The sequence below is a fragment of the Suncus etruscus genome, chromosome 10 (genome assembly GCF_024139225.1).
Source record: "Suncus etruscus isolate mSunEtr1 chromosome 10, mSunEtr1.pri.cur, whole genome shotgun sequence".
NCBI classification, from domain to species: Eukaryota; Metazoa; Chordata; class Mammalia; order Eulipotyphla; family Soricidae; genus Suncus; species Suncus etruscus.
In genome coordinates, this window is record NC_064857.1 from 64,315,378 (window position 1) to 64,331,442 (window position 16,065).

General features: G+C 37.1%; 1 protein-coding gene across 2 annotated transcripts in view; it reads right to left on the reverse strand.

Moving 5' to 3' along the window:
* Nucleotides 1-444: 444 nt before the first annotated feature.
* Nucleotides 445-16,065, reverse strand: part of CDH7 (cadherin 7) — a 145,805-nt gene continuing 130,184 nt past the window's right edge. For both annotated transcript variants that reach the window (XM_049782176.1, XM_049782177.1), the window contains exon 12: nt 445-969. In XM_049782176.1, coding sequence (XP_049638133.1) covers nt 476-969 — 494 coding nt within the window. In that variant the 3' untranslated portion in view covers nt 445-475. The remainder of the gene's footprint in view (nt 970-16,065) is intronic.

A 16,065-nucleotide genomic window follows, 5' to 3' on the forward strand; every position in this document is an offset into this window, starting at 1 on the left:
ACCAGCAAGAAGATTTTGCTAGATTTTAGATACATCACAGAATGATTTTAGAAACTTAAATATTTCCCAAGTTATGCTATGCAGGAAGTCCCAGGTCTTTTCAAGGGCAAACCCCCTATTCTCTCCCTTTAACTGAACAGTTCTCCCTCACAAGAGTTTTAGGTGCCTGCGACAGTATCCCAGAGTTGCTATCTATTCCCAAGCCACTGAGCATTTTTTTTTAATTTTCTAATTATCAAAAAGCCTTCAAATGCTCAAAAGTTTCTGTGGTCAGCGCAATGCCTTGGAGCAATCCAGTGAAGAGTTTTGCTGCAGCAAGGCGGGAGGAAAAAAGGGGGTTAAAAAATGAAGAGATCATTTACACTCAGTAAGTTTCTCTAGCAAGTCGAGTCGAGTTCTGGGGTCCCCTGGAAGGGTTAGGGAGAGTGTATGTCCCTTGGGGGTCTGCAGTGCTTTGCCAGTCAAGGTGCCTGGGCTATGAGTACAAGCTCTCCGGGCCCGTGCCATACATGTCTGCCAGGCGCTTGAAGCGGGGCCCCCAGTCGCTCAAATAATCATAATTTTGATCTGAGTTCGAGCTGATGGAGTCCAAAGAACTGAGCGACTCGGCCACCGAGCCATTGCCCTCGAAGGCGTAAGTCTGCAAGGAGTCATAAGGGGGTGCGCAGGGGTCCACGTCGGCCTCCTTGAGCCGCTCCCAAATGAACTCCCGGAAAATGACGTTGTCCGGGATGCTCTTGAAAGTGGGTCTGCTCAAGAACTGGATCTCGGGGGTCACGTCCCTGCGCGTCTTGCTGTCACGGATGACGTTGAGGTTGCGCAGTGCTGCCATGTCGAAGGCCTCCGTGTCCTCCTCGCCGCCTCCTTCGTCGTCGTAGCGCACAATGTTCTCACGGATGTCGCGCTCCTCGTCCAAGATGAGGGGCTCCTTTTTCCGCCTGCGCATGGTGACGATCAGGAGGATGAGCACTGCAAGGAGAGCAGAGGATCAGCATACATGGACAATGGCCATGCTAGGCTAGCTCCCTTGCTCCTGTGCGTAAGAGCCACCAGGATGCTTCTAAAGGAAAGGTAAGATGCATGCTTGGCATCATCCTGGCCTGGGTTCCATCCCAGGCCACCAGTATGGGTCCCCCCACCCAACCCCCTCAGATTCTCTATAAATTCATTCTGGTCACAGTCACTTATGAAACCCCACACCATATTATAATATAACATAATATAATATAATAATACAAAATATGATATAATACCTATAATATGATATATCATATTATTCTAACAATAGCCAAGAGGAAGGCAATATATTATATAATATATATATCATTCAATATCTATCTATCTATCTATCTATCTATCTATCTATCTATCTATCTATCTATCATCTATCATCTATATATATTATTCAAACAGTAACCAAGAAGAAGCCAAGTGTGTAGGCAAATCAGAGTTTCATGAGAAGAGGACCGGAAGACAAAAATGTCTTCCTTAAAATTCTAGTTTGGAGGTGATTGGAAAAGCTGATGGGTGGAACCAGGCTCCAATCCAGCAGGAAATTAGATGGGAAAGTCACAAAAAACTGCTTTGCCCGTAACATCCCTATTGGTGGAAAAGCAGGTGGCAAATAGAAGTAAGGAGGCATGCGATTTTTAGTGAAGAGTTAAAATAAAAACTGGAATTTAAGTTTACTTAAATCAACCAAATAAAGAGGAAGCAGGCTGCATGCTGATTATTTATTATATTGAATTTCTCTGAATTATTTGGAAGGTCTTTTAGGTAGTAGAGTCTTCAGCTATACTCTTAATATTAATATGATTTCTTAAAGGGGCCAGAATGTAATGGGCCTGAATGCAAAGACTTAAAGTAAGGAGTCAGAAAGACCATACAGGAGATGGGGTCCTAGTCTTGCATGCAGCTGAGCCTTGTTCAATCCTCAATGCATCCTGGGGTCTCCTTAGCACCAAAAGGTGTTTCCCAACTCACTCCCCAGTTACAAATATTCTATACATTTTTTAAATGCAGAGAGAAATGGGCTCTAAATTGTAATTCACTTATTATATTTAAAACCTGTTAGGTTGTCCAGAAAAAAAAAGCTAATATTAAAAAAAGGTGTTCTAAAATGCAATAATTGATAGTTTTATTTAATTCAACGGAACATGAAATCTCATGTGTTTCCAGTTTAGAGTGTTCAATTCCTAGTAGCCACTACTGTCTTATCAGTACATATTTAAAAAATTAAAATATAGAGTATATTTGTTTTTTAAAACCCAGAGAATTATCAGGATACTTCTAGTCCTAACTATAGGCATATGTAATATATTCTCAGATGTGTAATGTAACAGAAAATGAAATATGATATCCTGACATGATACTGCAATGTAATATTTTAAAATTCAGTGAAATATTCTATGCTTCCCCATGCCAGAATAGTACAAAAGTTCTTTTTGTAAAAATTTAGCATGGATCTTGAAGACTAATACATGTATTTAGTGTCATGAAACCTTTTCATCGAGGGTAGGATTTTCTCCAAAGAGGTGGTCAAGGACCCTGAGGTCATAGTCACTGATATTTAGTCACTTAAGTTTGTGGTTCAGTGCAAAGAACTGGGCATGTGATGCTGGTGCCCCAATTCTTTTTTTTAGAAGGAGTCACACCTGGTGGCACAGCGTTTACTCCTGGTTCTGTGCTCAAAAATCACTCCTGGCTTGGGGACGATATGAGATGCCAGCATTCCAACCACTATCCATCCTGAATCAGCTGTGTTCAAGGCAAACACCCTACCACTGTGCTATTTCTCTGGCCTCAAAGTGCCCAAACTCTTACCAGGTACAAACAATACATATGTCTTGACTCCAGTACTACCTGGTCAGCCTGTGATGAAGATCTTAGTTCCAAATATCATCTTCCAACCTATTAGCTGTGTGATCTTGTGTAAGTAGCTTAAATCATCACAGCCTGTGTTGGACACATGGTCAGAATTGACAATTTCCATATTTAGAGAGAGTATATTAAAGAGAGATTGATGAATCATGTAAGTAGAATTAGCAAAATGTTAGGTATAATTTAGCAATAGAAAGTCTTGCTTCCTCTTTTCTAGTTTACCAAGAAAATCAATTCAAAATTCCATCATTTAAAGACATTGTTCCCTCTTCCAACTAAGGACAGACAGGAAATGTAATTAGCTATAAAGTAGAGGATATGCCAAATACAGAGAAGGGCATGAGCACTTTAATCAAAATGGGAATGAGAAGAACAAAGGGCAGCAAGTAGTTTCATATCCTTTCACTTTTGTCTTCAAGACATGGAGCAGCCTGGATGTGGTCAACATAATGAAATGCAATAAATAAGCAGAGGGGAGGCATCCTAAGCTTCCATCTACCTGCACAGCTTTGTCTTTCTTCACTATAGGCTTAGTACTTCTATAGAAGGCAATGAAAGACAATTGTTTTGCACAGCAAAGTCTGAAGATATAAGCATGAATGCAATAATGTTAGGTTTTTTGTTTTGTTTTGTTTTGGTTTTGGTTTTTGGGTCACACCTGGCAGAACTCAGGGGTTACTCCTGGCTCTAGGCTCAGAAATCGCCCCCAGCAGCCTCAGGGATCATATGGGATGCTGGGATTCAAACCACTGTCCTTCCGCATGCAAGGCAAAACGCCTTACCACTGTGCTATCTCTCCGGTCCTGAGTTTTTTTGTGTAACTTTAGCTTTTAGAACTTTCCTCACGGTTCTCTCCAAATAAAAAGTAGTAAAATCCTGTGTTCAGGGATAATTCCTTATGGTAGCTTGGTATATAATACCAGAAATTGAAGATCTTGGGCATTTATCTCATTGCCCCAAAGTGCCTGTAGTTACAAAATAATCTCAAGTTTTCAGCAGGTGGAACAATTTCAGTCACCTAAAAGAATATTAATTTCTGACTATTTGAACACACATAAAAATAAAATTTAACCTTTCTGAGTACAAACATTAACAGCTCTTCAGGGACTGTAGAGATAATCTATGTATTAAAAGGAATATTTTCTGCCTAAGTAAGCACAAGGTTATACATTATAATTTTTTTTATCTTTTTTGTCACATTGCATATACTTCTAGTAGAGACAGAATATCTAGGTCTGATAGAAGTGCAGACATGTAGCCAATTGCAGTCATTGCTCATAATATGCATCTTAAATAAATATATTAATCAGTTACCACAGGCAGTGGGTTGAGGTTGGGGGAAGGACATTAGATTCATAGTGAAGTGAAATTAATAATGATTGGAGGGTATGGTGTTGGAATATTTTCTCTATGACATCCTACTATAACAGTTTGTAAACCTGGGTTCCTAAAATAAATATAACCCCCCAAAATATATTAACCACTTATATTTTTAGGTTTGAATAAGTAATATTGCACATGGTATACTGAACTTTCTCACATAACTTACAGTTAAGAGGTTGATTCTCAATCTAATAAAAACGTAAATTCAAGACTGGTCTTGTGATGGTCACTCCACAAAAGAACATTATGATCTTATAAAGAAATATATGAGGTAAATCAGGCAACAATAAAGAAGCAAACCAAGAAGGAAATGAAGCAAAGACTGGGCTGGGGAATAGAAATGTATAAAGAATAATATTTTTGGATTAGTCAACCAGTGAGCAGAGAAAGAGGTTGGGAACATAAGCACAGGTCAGAGGAGAACTTGGGCATTTCTTAAAGGGTAGGGGCATCCCTATATGGGGATTCACAATTGACTGTGGGAGTCATAAAAAATTTGCAACAGAAAATAATTTTGAACTTGCAGTGATCCCAACTTAGTTCAAAATCACAGAAGAAATAAATCCCTGGTGTTTTTGACAGAGCTCATTCATGTCTATATATTGGGTTAAAAACAGGCAATAAGTTGGGAAAAATTCAAGAAGTCCTGCATTAAGAAATGTATGATGAATTAGATCTAGTTTCAGGAGTAAGTAAATTCTATTTAGAGCAACATTTCTTTGGATACATGTACCATTGAACACTACTGTAATGGGGAGAGATTGTTAGTCTACATATCTGTTTTATAGCTTCAAAAATTTCAAGTCAACAATTTTAATGATCTCAGTGGGGAGTAAATAGAGCTAGAAAAATTATAACTAAAGAGGAGGGCCCCTACATTTAGACAGCTCAAATTTTATCTGACTTTATATTAATCCAGGTATATAGTGCAATTCACAATGTAATTCAGTATAAAGTCATTATGAAGTCAGTATAAAGTCAGTATGAAGTCATTAGTATGTACAGATTATGCAAATCAGTGAAATATAATTTTACCCAAAATAATAGACATAAATATTAGCCCAAACCCCAAAGATTAGAACTAGGGGATTGGTTCTGCCAAAAGGGATTAGCAGATCTTCCAAGGCACCAGCCAGTCTGTTTTAGGATTCTTTTTTTTTTTTTTTTTGGTTTTTGTGCCACACCGGTTTGACGCTCAGGGGTTACTCCTGGCTTAGCACTCAGAAATCGCCCCTGGCTTGGGGGGACCATATGGGACGCCGGGGGATCGAACCGCGGTCCGTCCTACGCTAGTGCTTGCAAGGCAGACACCTTACCTCTAGCGCCACCTTCCCGGCCCCTGTTTTAGAATTCTTAACTCCAGAGACAATTTCAATTTTTTAATGATTTAAGTACCAAAATCGTATAAATTTCTCCTAAAGCAATTACTAGTACTACCCAGCTTTTGAGTATCACCCCCTATTATCATCTCTAGTCTTCCACATATCAGAGTTTTAAACCTCCAGACTTGGTACCCAGATTTGTATGCTATTTTGCAGACATGGTATTAAAGCCATAAAACAGAACTAATGCTCAGTATGATCACTTATATTGTACAAAAATTCACTTTAACTATATTTAGGGTATTTTCAACTATTGAACCTGGGACTTCTTTAAAATCACTTGTCATGGGCAACACCAAGCGGCCAGTTTGTTTTTTATTTTTCCACTCTAAAGCTCTGTCAGATAATTTTGTTTTTAAATCCAGTTACAAAGTCTTTTGTGTATATCTGTCCATTACATTTTCTCAGAGATGACAACGTGTTCTTCACTTCATTCACAAGAGAGACAACTAATAATTATTCAGTAGGGGGACTACTGCAAGACTACCACAGCAAACCAACACAAATCATTTCAGAAGGAACACACGGGAGAATCACATTTCCATAGGGCAGAGGATGGGAGAACAAGGCACTGATCTGGGGGAAGGAAGTAAGAAGAAATAAAGGGAAAGAAAGGCTAGTTCAATCATATGGGCTGGTGAAGGGAAAATTAGCAATGGTATTGAGAAAGCAAACTTGGTTCATAATATCTTGGGACAATAGAGATGAGGGCCAGGAGTACCATTCCATGGTTGGAAGCTTGCCAAAAATAGTGGAACAGTGCAATTTGGGTAGAGAAGGGACCATGACATTTCACCTTGGAAAATAATTGGGTGCTATGCATGGTACTCCTCAATAACAGTGGTGCAAAGCAAAGTGCATAAAAGAAACAATAGAGGAAAGAGAGATAAAGAGAGAGGTAGAGAAGGAAAATGTCTGTCTGAAAGGTAGGCAGGGAGGAGTGGGGGAGGGAAACTGGGAATATGGTGTCATAAAATGTGCACTGATGAAGGGTGAAGTACACTGTACTCCATCATGAACCATTTGTAACCATAGTGTTTAAATAAAGTAATTAAAATATTAAAAAGTCCATGGGGCCGGGCGGTGGCACTAGAGGTAAGGTGCCTGCCTTGCCTGCGCTAGCCTAGGACGGACCGCGGTTCGATCCCCCGGCGTCCCATAGGGTCCCCCAAGCCAGGAGCGACTTCTGAGCGCATAGCCAGGAGTAACCCCTGAGCATCACCGGGTGTGGCCCAAAAACCAAAAAAAAAAAAAAAAAATTAAAAAGTCCAGTCAAGGAGCTGAGACACTCTGAATGGTCTCAGGACTCCTATGGGGAAGGCATAATAATTCAAATTAATTTATATGTTTACATCCCTTTCTCCAACTCTTTAGGATAAATCCTAATGTCTCCACATGACAGTATTATGCCTCATATCTGGGACCCTCCAGCTAGACCTAGTTATATCAGTCTGTCTCAAGTTTCACTTCATTTTCCTAATAATACCTAAGATTAAGAAATATTATTTTATTTACAAAAATATTGTTTTCTTAAGATTCTGTCACAATGAATGGATGCTTTTCCATTCCTTGATCTTAGGTCCTATCATGGCTGACAAAGAATTTTAACCAAGGATTTAATATGGGTTGGCTTTCTTGAATTAGGCAATCATGAGGGATTCTTATCGCCAATTATATGCTTTCTCTCTCTACTCAAGTCCTTTTGGTTTGTTGGCTGTTCTCTAAATGGTAATGTCATGAATCCTTTAGGATTGGTTTATTCCTTTTCATCCAAACTAAATTCAATGAAATCCAAGAATTCCAATATATGGCAAATCCGTGGCCTTGATAACTCTGTTAACCACATCATAATTAAAAAGCACTACTCAAAATGAAATTGTCTTTTTGATTACAGAATCTCAATCTACAATAAATACTTCCTTTTTATACCACATTTTTATCCAATGAAATGTCTTATAAAATATATGGTTTCCTGATCTAAAATAAAAAGAAATAAGATTTAATGTAACTATTTTCTCAATCAGAAAATAACAGAAATTTCTAGATTATCTTTTACTTTAGCTTCTCCACTTTCTCCTAATTTAAACCTCACATTTCCTATTATCTCAATCATCCAATTCTAAAATAGTATAAGTTAGATATATTGAACTGTGCTTCAAGTTCCTTCCCTAAACTCAGCTCCCATACATATAAAATTGTCAACCATTTATTGAAAGTGCCTGCTTATCTGAATAAAGCATTTAGAGAAGATATTTTAGCCACTCCTGCCTCAGTTTTCTCTCAAAATGCAGATAGTAATAGTACTTACCCCATCAGAATTGCTTGATTAAACTTTTATGAAGGTTGATTTCATATTTATAAAGTACTTAAATAGTGCCACAAAAAAGTAAGTACTCTCTGGTTTAACTAAATTATACATCATAGTGTGAACTACTATAAAACTTTCCGCATTTCCGTTCCTGTTCCTTTGGGTCTTGCTAAATTAAGTCATAAAACTGTTGCACAAACAGCTGCTATCCATAATCATGATTGGAAATCTTCTTGTTAATTTGGTTAATTTCAGTGATATCTATTTATTAGATGGCAGGGTAAAGAAAGTAAGGCTGGACATATTCCTGAAGGACTTAAAATATTGGGGGTGTATGGGTAGTAAAATAACCAGACTGTGAAAAAAATAGTATTCACACATTTTTCCCCAAACATTTTACCTCCTACTTGCTTTATACTTAGGCTCTCATGAGACAGCAGTTTTCCAAAGCAAGAGAAGACCAAGAATATAGTACATTGGGTAAGATATTGACAAGAGTGATCCCTGAACACAGAGCCAGGAGTCAGCCCTTGGCAGAGCACAGTGTGGTCCCTACATATAAAATTAAAAAGAGAAATTGAGATCACTATCCTTAGCATGTTTCTTGCATTTGAGCAAACATATAAATGATACAAACATATACTTACAACTTAAGATTCCAGAAAAACGACAGAGGTTTTGTAATGAAGAATGATATGTGAAGTTGTAATCAATGCATGAATATATTCTCTAAAACTACCCAATTTGGGGGCCCAACCTATGAGAAGTAGATAGAGTTAAATAGATAGTAAGAATTAAACAGGAAGCATACACAGTTAGAACTCAAAGGGTAGATTATTTCAAACTAATGGAAAGAAAAGCATTCTGGAACTTCCTGTTGGGTGAATGCAGGACTCAGAGAACACTCTACCTCTAAGTAAATATCACAACATACCTAACTTTATAAAAGTTCAAAAAGCACTTGGATTCAACACAAACACATATTATTTTTATGAAATGCTTAAAGCAAATAAATCAAATAAATAATAGATTTTAGTGGTGGAAATAAAATAGTACAGCAGGTAGAATGTTTGTCTTGCATGCCAAACAAGGTTAGGCCCTTGGTACCCAATAAGGTCCCTCAGAGTTCTGCCTGGACTAATCTCTGAGTCAGGAGTAAGCCCTGAGTGAACCTGGAAGTGTCCCCCAAACAACCAAAAATATAATGTGTTTCATAAAGTAAAACTAGAGCAAAGATACAAAAATACTAATTTAATACATGTAGTTGAGATCACAGAAGGAGACCACTAGAAGTGACAACTAAGTTGAGACTGGAAGGAGAAAGATGTTTATGGTCAGCATGTCATTGTTGTTCCAGAGGGTCCTAGTGCTTCACCATGGACTGCCAGACTGATGTGCTGATACATATGCTAGGTGCCTTCTCTATCACTTGAGCTATCTTTTTTTGCTCTCTATTTTTCTTTGATGTGGAGTTGTAGTATCTTGAATCAGACATAAACACAGATCTCCAGAAACAGTGCTAAAACTGGAATGTATTCTTATGAACCCACTTATAGTAATAGTCACAAAGGATTAGGAATTTTTATATAAAAAGTCTGGAATCAGTCAGTGTTGGTAGGGTTTTAGTAAAAAAAGAATCCCCATTTACTGTGCATAGAAATGTCATCTGTTTCAGACTCTATGGAAACAAACAAGGAAAATTATCAAAAAGTATAGTCCAGCAATGTCACTTGTTGGCTTCTGTTCCCCAAAAACAGAAGCATACATTTGAAAGAATATATAAACATCTATGTTGCCTACTATACTTTGTACAATAGCCAATAAATGGAAACAACCCAAATGATGTAACTCCAAGAAGAAAACAAATCATGCATTTTGGTACAACATGAATAGAACTAAAATATCATGGTAAGTGAAGTCAGCCATGACAGGGTTAGATATTGAATGTATTCTTTCACATATAGGACTTAAAGACATATGTCAGAAAGCAACAAAAATTCAAAGGCAGTAGGAAAGAACAGACCCACACAACTATGTGTCTGTGTGTGTGTGCTGGGGGAAGGAGGTGGGCACATAGGTGATGGATGTAGTGTTAGAATTTATAACTCAGCCAACTTTAATCAATAAAAATTTTAACCAAATATTGTCATAGATAAAATATAAGATTATGATTAAGAATAATTGTATTAATCATGTGATATCAACAACAACCATTAAAACAGTTTAAACTACATTTAACAAGGACCAAAAATAAATCATGTAGCTCAGAAACCTCTACTATAGTGCTAGAGCTTATAACTAGCAGTGTAATGTAATTATATCTTCAAAACCATGAATCTAAGGACATATCACACCAGTGAGTGTTATAACACTATTTACATTAGTTAAACTATGCAAACAACCCAATTGTCACAGCAGAGGAATGAATGGATAAATAAGTCATATCATTATATGTAATGAAATACTACTCAGCTTTGAGAAAAGAAGAATGCTGTCTCTTGTTACAATGCTTCTGATACAGGAGAGGGACAATCTATATGAAACAAGCCAGGATGTGAAGTCAAATGTCAATAATTTCACTCACAGGTAGTTTACAAAGATAAAAATCAAGAAATAATGGTTCAAATGGGAGTTACCTTGAACATTGTTGGACCCAGTATATACCAAGGATAAGGAAAGAAATAAAGTGGAGGATGGAACCACACATATGAAAGTATGGAGGCTCAGAGCCAAGCAGTCTCAGGTATATTGGTGGAGAAAAGAAACAAAAGGACAGAAAAAAATATCCAAGCCAAATTTCACAACAATGGGATCAAGAGAGCCAAATTCTAACAATCTAAACTTTAAATAGTCCTGTTATACAAGCAGGCTGGGGGGAAAAGTGTGGTAGTTGGGATACACTCTAAGAAGACAATTGAAGGAGGTCGACACTGGTGATGAGATTGGCCCTGATTCACTGTATATCTAAAACCCAAAGTCGAAGGACTTTATAAATTACAACAGTTAAATTAAATTAAATTTAAAAAAGCAAGAAAAAGACATACTCCACTAAAGACACATATTTGGAATGACCAGAGAACTGAGGCTATCTAAGTGAGGTGGCAGAGAGTGTGGATGGGTTTTGGCACTTGGGCTGTGAAACCAAAATATCCCCAGAGCATATCAGAACATATATTCATGTAACTTAATGTTATAGTTATTAAAAATATATATGTTCAAATACATTAAAGATCTCAAAATTTAAAAATTTTTAGAAAGAAATAGTTCGTGTAACTGAAATGTTTCATGAAATTGTAGACAACAAGAAAACCAGGGCCTGGAGAGATAGCACAGCGGCGTTTGCCTTGCAAGCAGCCGATCTAGGATCAAAGGTGGTTGGTTCGAATCCCAGTGTCCCATATGGTCCCCCATGCCTGCCAGGAGCTATTTCTGAGCAAACAGCCAGGAGTAACCCCTGAGCACTGCTAGGTGAGGCCCAAAAACCAAAAAAAAAAAAAAAATAATAAAGAAAACCAGTCTTATGGAAATTCTATTTCTGGAAAAAAATGAACAAAATTAAATGATTTTTCCCTTATACACACATTTTAATAAACATTTTTAGCTTTATTCAGTATGCTAGTATGGCATGCACCCTTGTCTGATCAACATTTAATGAGGTTTTAAATATATAATGATAACATCAAGCTGTCTCCCAAAGGAGAGCAGTGGAGGAGATAGTACATCTCCTGTGACCAATGTGTCTGCTTTACTGCTCTAAGAATCTTAATACAAATGGTTACTGAATTTGTAGGACTAGAATTCAACCCAGATTCAGAAGCAAAAAAATTCTAAATATAAATTGGTGTTGTACTCACAGATTCTAGATGAATGTACTATGGAAAGTAAGAAAAATGCATATAAAAGGAGACAAGCAAAGCAGGATGAGTCTAATTAAAAGCAACTCAAGTCCCTGGACCAAAGTTCACTACCAGTAGAAAGTAGGAAGTTGTGGCTGGTAGGGGACAGATAAGTGATGTTAGGGGCAAGGGTAATCCTGTGGTAAATTGGGCTATGTCACAATCACTTGTGTTTTTAAATGGCTTTCTCTACACGGATGATTAATCATAAATGGTGAAGAATGGGAAAATTGCCATAATTCAGGATCAACAAGGTAGACCTTGGCTGAAATCAGATGTAACATCAAGGAAGAGAAAAAAGATATTTAAGATCCAAGGAAATAATTTGTGCAGGACATGGGAATTCATTGGCTCAGAAACAAAAGAGAAAGACAATTTGTTGGCCTGAGTGAATAGTAATAGTTGACTAATTCCACACCAAAGACATATAAGTGGAGATTAAATTAGAATGAAAGTTAGCAATATAGGAAAATCATTTTGTATTTGATCCTTCCATTTAAATTCCTAGTGGCAGCAATTCAACCAAACAACGAGTAATGCCATTGTACATTAGGGTGAAAAATATGATTCAGTTATTTGTAAACCATTTAAATCAGATTAATAAAAGTAAGTTCTGCTTTCCAATCTCGAGATAAGAAACTGTTGAATTACCAGCACAATATATCCCAGTGAGCATCATGGAGTTCTTTCCCATTAAATATCCAAGTTAGATTACATCATTTGAGTCAAGTACAATATTCCAAAAAGAAATTGACCTATGCACAACAAATATGATCTTGCAAAATCCATAACTAACAAATATATGTTATTTGGGTTGAAATGAAGTGTAATTTCAAATTTAACAAATGCCATTCTAGATCTATTTTCTGATTTTTGGAAGTAATTGGAAGACACTTTACACACAGAAATATACAGAAAAAATAAGACCCTACGGGAAGCAGACAAGTTATCAGAAAACAAATCCAAAAATGTACCTGTCATAGTTGAGATTAGGTCATTCAGAGATGATTTAAAAGTTAAAAATAATGTTATGTATCAGAAATTAGGGGGCCGGTGTGGTGGCGCTAGAGGTAAGGTGTCTGTCTTGCCTGCACTAGCCTAGGACAGACCACGGTTGGATCCCCCAGTGTCCCATATGGTCCACCAAGCCAGGAGCAACTTCTGACCACATAGCCAGGAGTACCCCCTGAGCATCACCGGGTGTGGCCCAAAAACCAAAAAAAAAAAAAAAAAAAAAGAAAGAAATTATGAGTTTAATTAGGGTGAAATGCATAAAGATCTAGTATTAGGGGAAATATTTAAACAATTGAATCTAGTATGTGCTTGCTTTATATTGACAAAGTGTATGCAAAAATAATGGGACTTGTTAACTTCATCATAAATTTAAAATAAGATAATGTTTCTCAAATTATAGTTATACTCAATGTAATCAAAGGCAATCTCACATCCTAATTTATAGATAACCTTTTTCATTTAAAGAATTCAGGTGTCTACAATGGAAATTCTTTTTGGCTAAGGTATCTCACTGTCTACAATCAACATGGATACTAGTATTTGGTCTGTCTCTTGTTCATTGGGGTTTAGATTGGATAATGTGTAGGTGGATTTAAAATTTGTTTTCAGGATAAAGAGCTAGCACAAAGAGTAAAGGTCCATCCAGGATCAATCCCTTATCTTCAACACCACATATGGTCCACCAAGTAATGCTAGGAGTAATACTTAAGTTGAGAATCGGGACTAAGTCTTTACACCTAACAACAAAATTTATGGGGATGTGAAAAAATATCTTATTCATTTTGGGAGAATACTGAATAATTCAATAGTTTTAGAAAACTGTATGAACACCTAAAAATAAAACTAGAAATTGGTCTTCAATGGGATCTGGCAAGTTCACTTCTTGAATTTATCCAGGGGTCCAGAAATTCTTGAGAAACGATACCAGCACACTTGTGTTCATTGAAACAATATTCACTCTTGCCAAAACTGCATATAGTTCAAGAGTGCCAAAACAGATAACTGGACCAATAAATTGTAGTACATATGCTACACAATAGAATAATATTCAGCTATAATAAAAATGATATTGTACTATTTGAAACTACGCTATGGATCTTTAAAATATCATGCTGAGTGAAATGAGTCAGAAGAAGGAGAGATTCAGAATGATCGCCCTCATATATAGTATATAAAATAACATAGTAACATAGTAAAGAAAAAACTGAGAACTTGGCTTTAAAAGGAAGAAAATCATTATAGGAGTGATATAGGAAGACAGGACTGGATTGAAGATAAAGGGATGCTAGGAGTTGGTGGAGAAAGGAAGTGGCACTCCTGTGCAGAACATGATGTTGAAATAATATTTTGAACACAACTTGGCCTGTGTCAATTTTATAAATCATGGTGTCTAAAATAGATTATGGGACTGGAGCAATAATCCAGTGGTGTAGGGAACCTGACTATAGGAGATATGCATATTAAATCCAGGTAGCATCCCATATGGCCTCCCATGAAACTATAGGTCTATTTCCTGAGTACAGAGCCAGGTGAAACTCCTGAGAATTGTTTGTGTGGCCCCCAAATGACAAAGCATTTTTGTAATTATGTGAGCAGTTACACAAAAATTATCTCTCTGGCTCCTTTCTCTCTCTTTTTATTTTTCTTGTCTTTACTATTCAAAAAGATATTTTACCTAAATAACATATTTTAATATTTATGTTATGGTAACGAGAAATACTATTACTAATAAAAGACTATAGCTAGTGGAAAAATAATCAGGTACAAACAAATGATACTGGGTTCAAGGACAATGAGAGGTATCAGAAATCAATTCACCACAAAAGAGCAATATACCTACAGATAACATAAATTTCAATCCAGAAAAGAACATATTTGAGTGCAGGAAGCGTTTTAAAAAAAATTTCAAGATATAGGGGCTGGAGTGGTGGCACAAACAGTAAGGTGTCTGCCTTGCCCATGCTAGCCTAAGACGGACCACAGTTTGATTCCCCGGTGTCCCATATGGTTTCCCAAGCCAGGAGCGATTTCTGAGCGCAAAGCCAGGAGTAACCCCTAAGCATTACCGGGTGTGGCCCAAAAACCAAAAAAATAAAGAAATAAAAAAATTTCAAGATGTGTTTCATTTGTGGTTTAAGTCATGATCACTGAGTATGAAGAAAGAGACCTAAAATACTTCCAACCAATGCTAGGAACGAGTTGGATTTCAAGGATCTTCTAGTTTCAAGGATCTTCAATGATTCTTGTACCTCCTTTTCCTCTCTCGATTGCAGAGGTTTGGGCTACAAGGGCTTTCTGCAAAGTCTTCCAGTCTCAACATTATGAAAAATTCCCCACACTCTGATCAAGTTACCAAAAGCTTCAACATGTCACATCATTGGAAACAATCCTGTTCCATGAGGAAACTTACACTTCTGGGAAGAATTCGAGGTCCAATGCTTTCTAAACTTCTTCCTCAAAGTTAACTGATATTCAAGTCTTTCCACTCCATTCTTACACCATTTTACCTGCCTATTTTCTAGTACTATTTATTCAGAAGCCTGAAGATGTCTGCTTTAGGAAATCTGGTACTTTGTATCCAGATGTAAGATTCACTGCACTTCTTGTGATGTGGAGAAAAAAAAAATGGCAGAAGTCAAGTTCTATGTCAAGTGTCTAACTGCCCGACCATTAGTATGTAGTGTGCTCAATCCCACCAGATTCAGCATTTAGTCTGGTGAAAAAACAAATTTTGCAGCAGAAATGATGATGCTAATAAAGAGAATCAAGTTTTGAGTCTGCTTCTCAACATATTTCAGACACAGAGACCCATTTCTGCACTGCAGTGATAGCAGCTGAATAGTCTTGTTCTTGACACAAAAGTCATAGAGACAGAGGAGTCTCTGGTATGTAGGCCAGAGCGAAATTCTAAGATTGCAGGGTAAGTTTTGATGCAGAGAAATTTGGGTCCAGGCCTGCTCTGACTGGTCTCCTGTGCATAATGGATGTGACCAAAAAAACAAAACCAACAACAGAAAAAAAAAGGATTCTAAGGTAAGAAATTGTACTTCAAGTCTTAAAAGCTTTGAGGTCCTGTGAACTTAAAAATACCCAGAGAAGGGCTAGAGCAATAGTATAGCAGGTAGGATGCTTCTCTTATATGAGGCCAATCCACTTTCAATCGCTGGCAAAACATATGGTCCCCTACATCCACCAGGAGTGA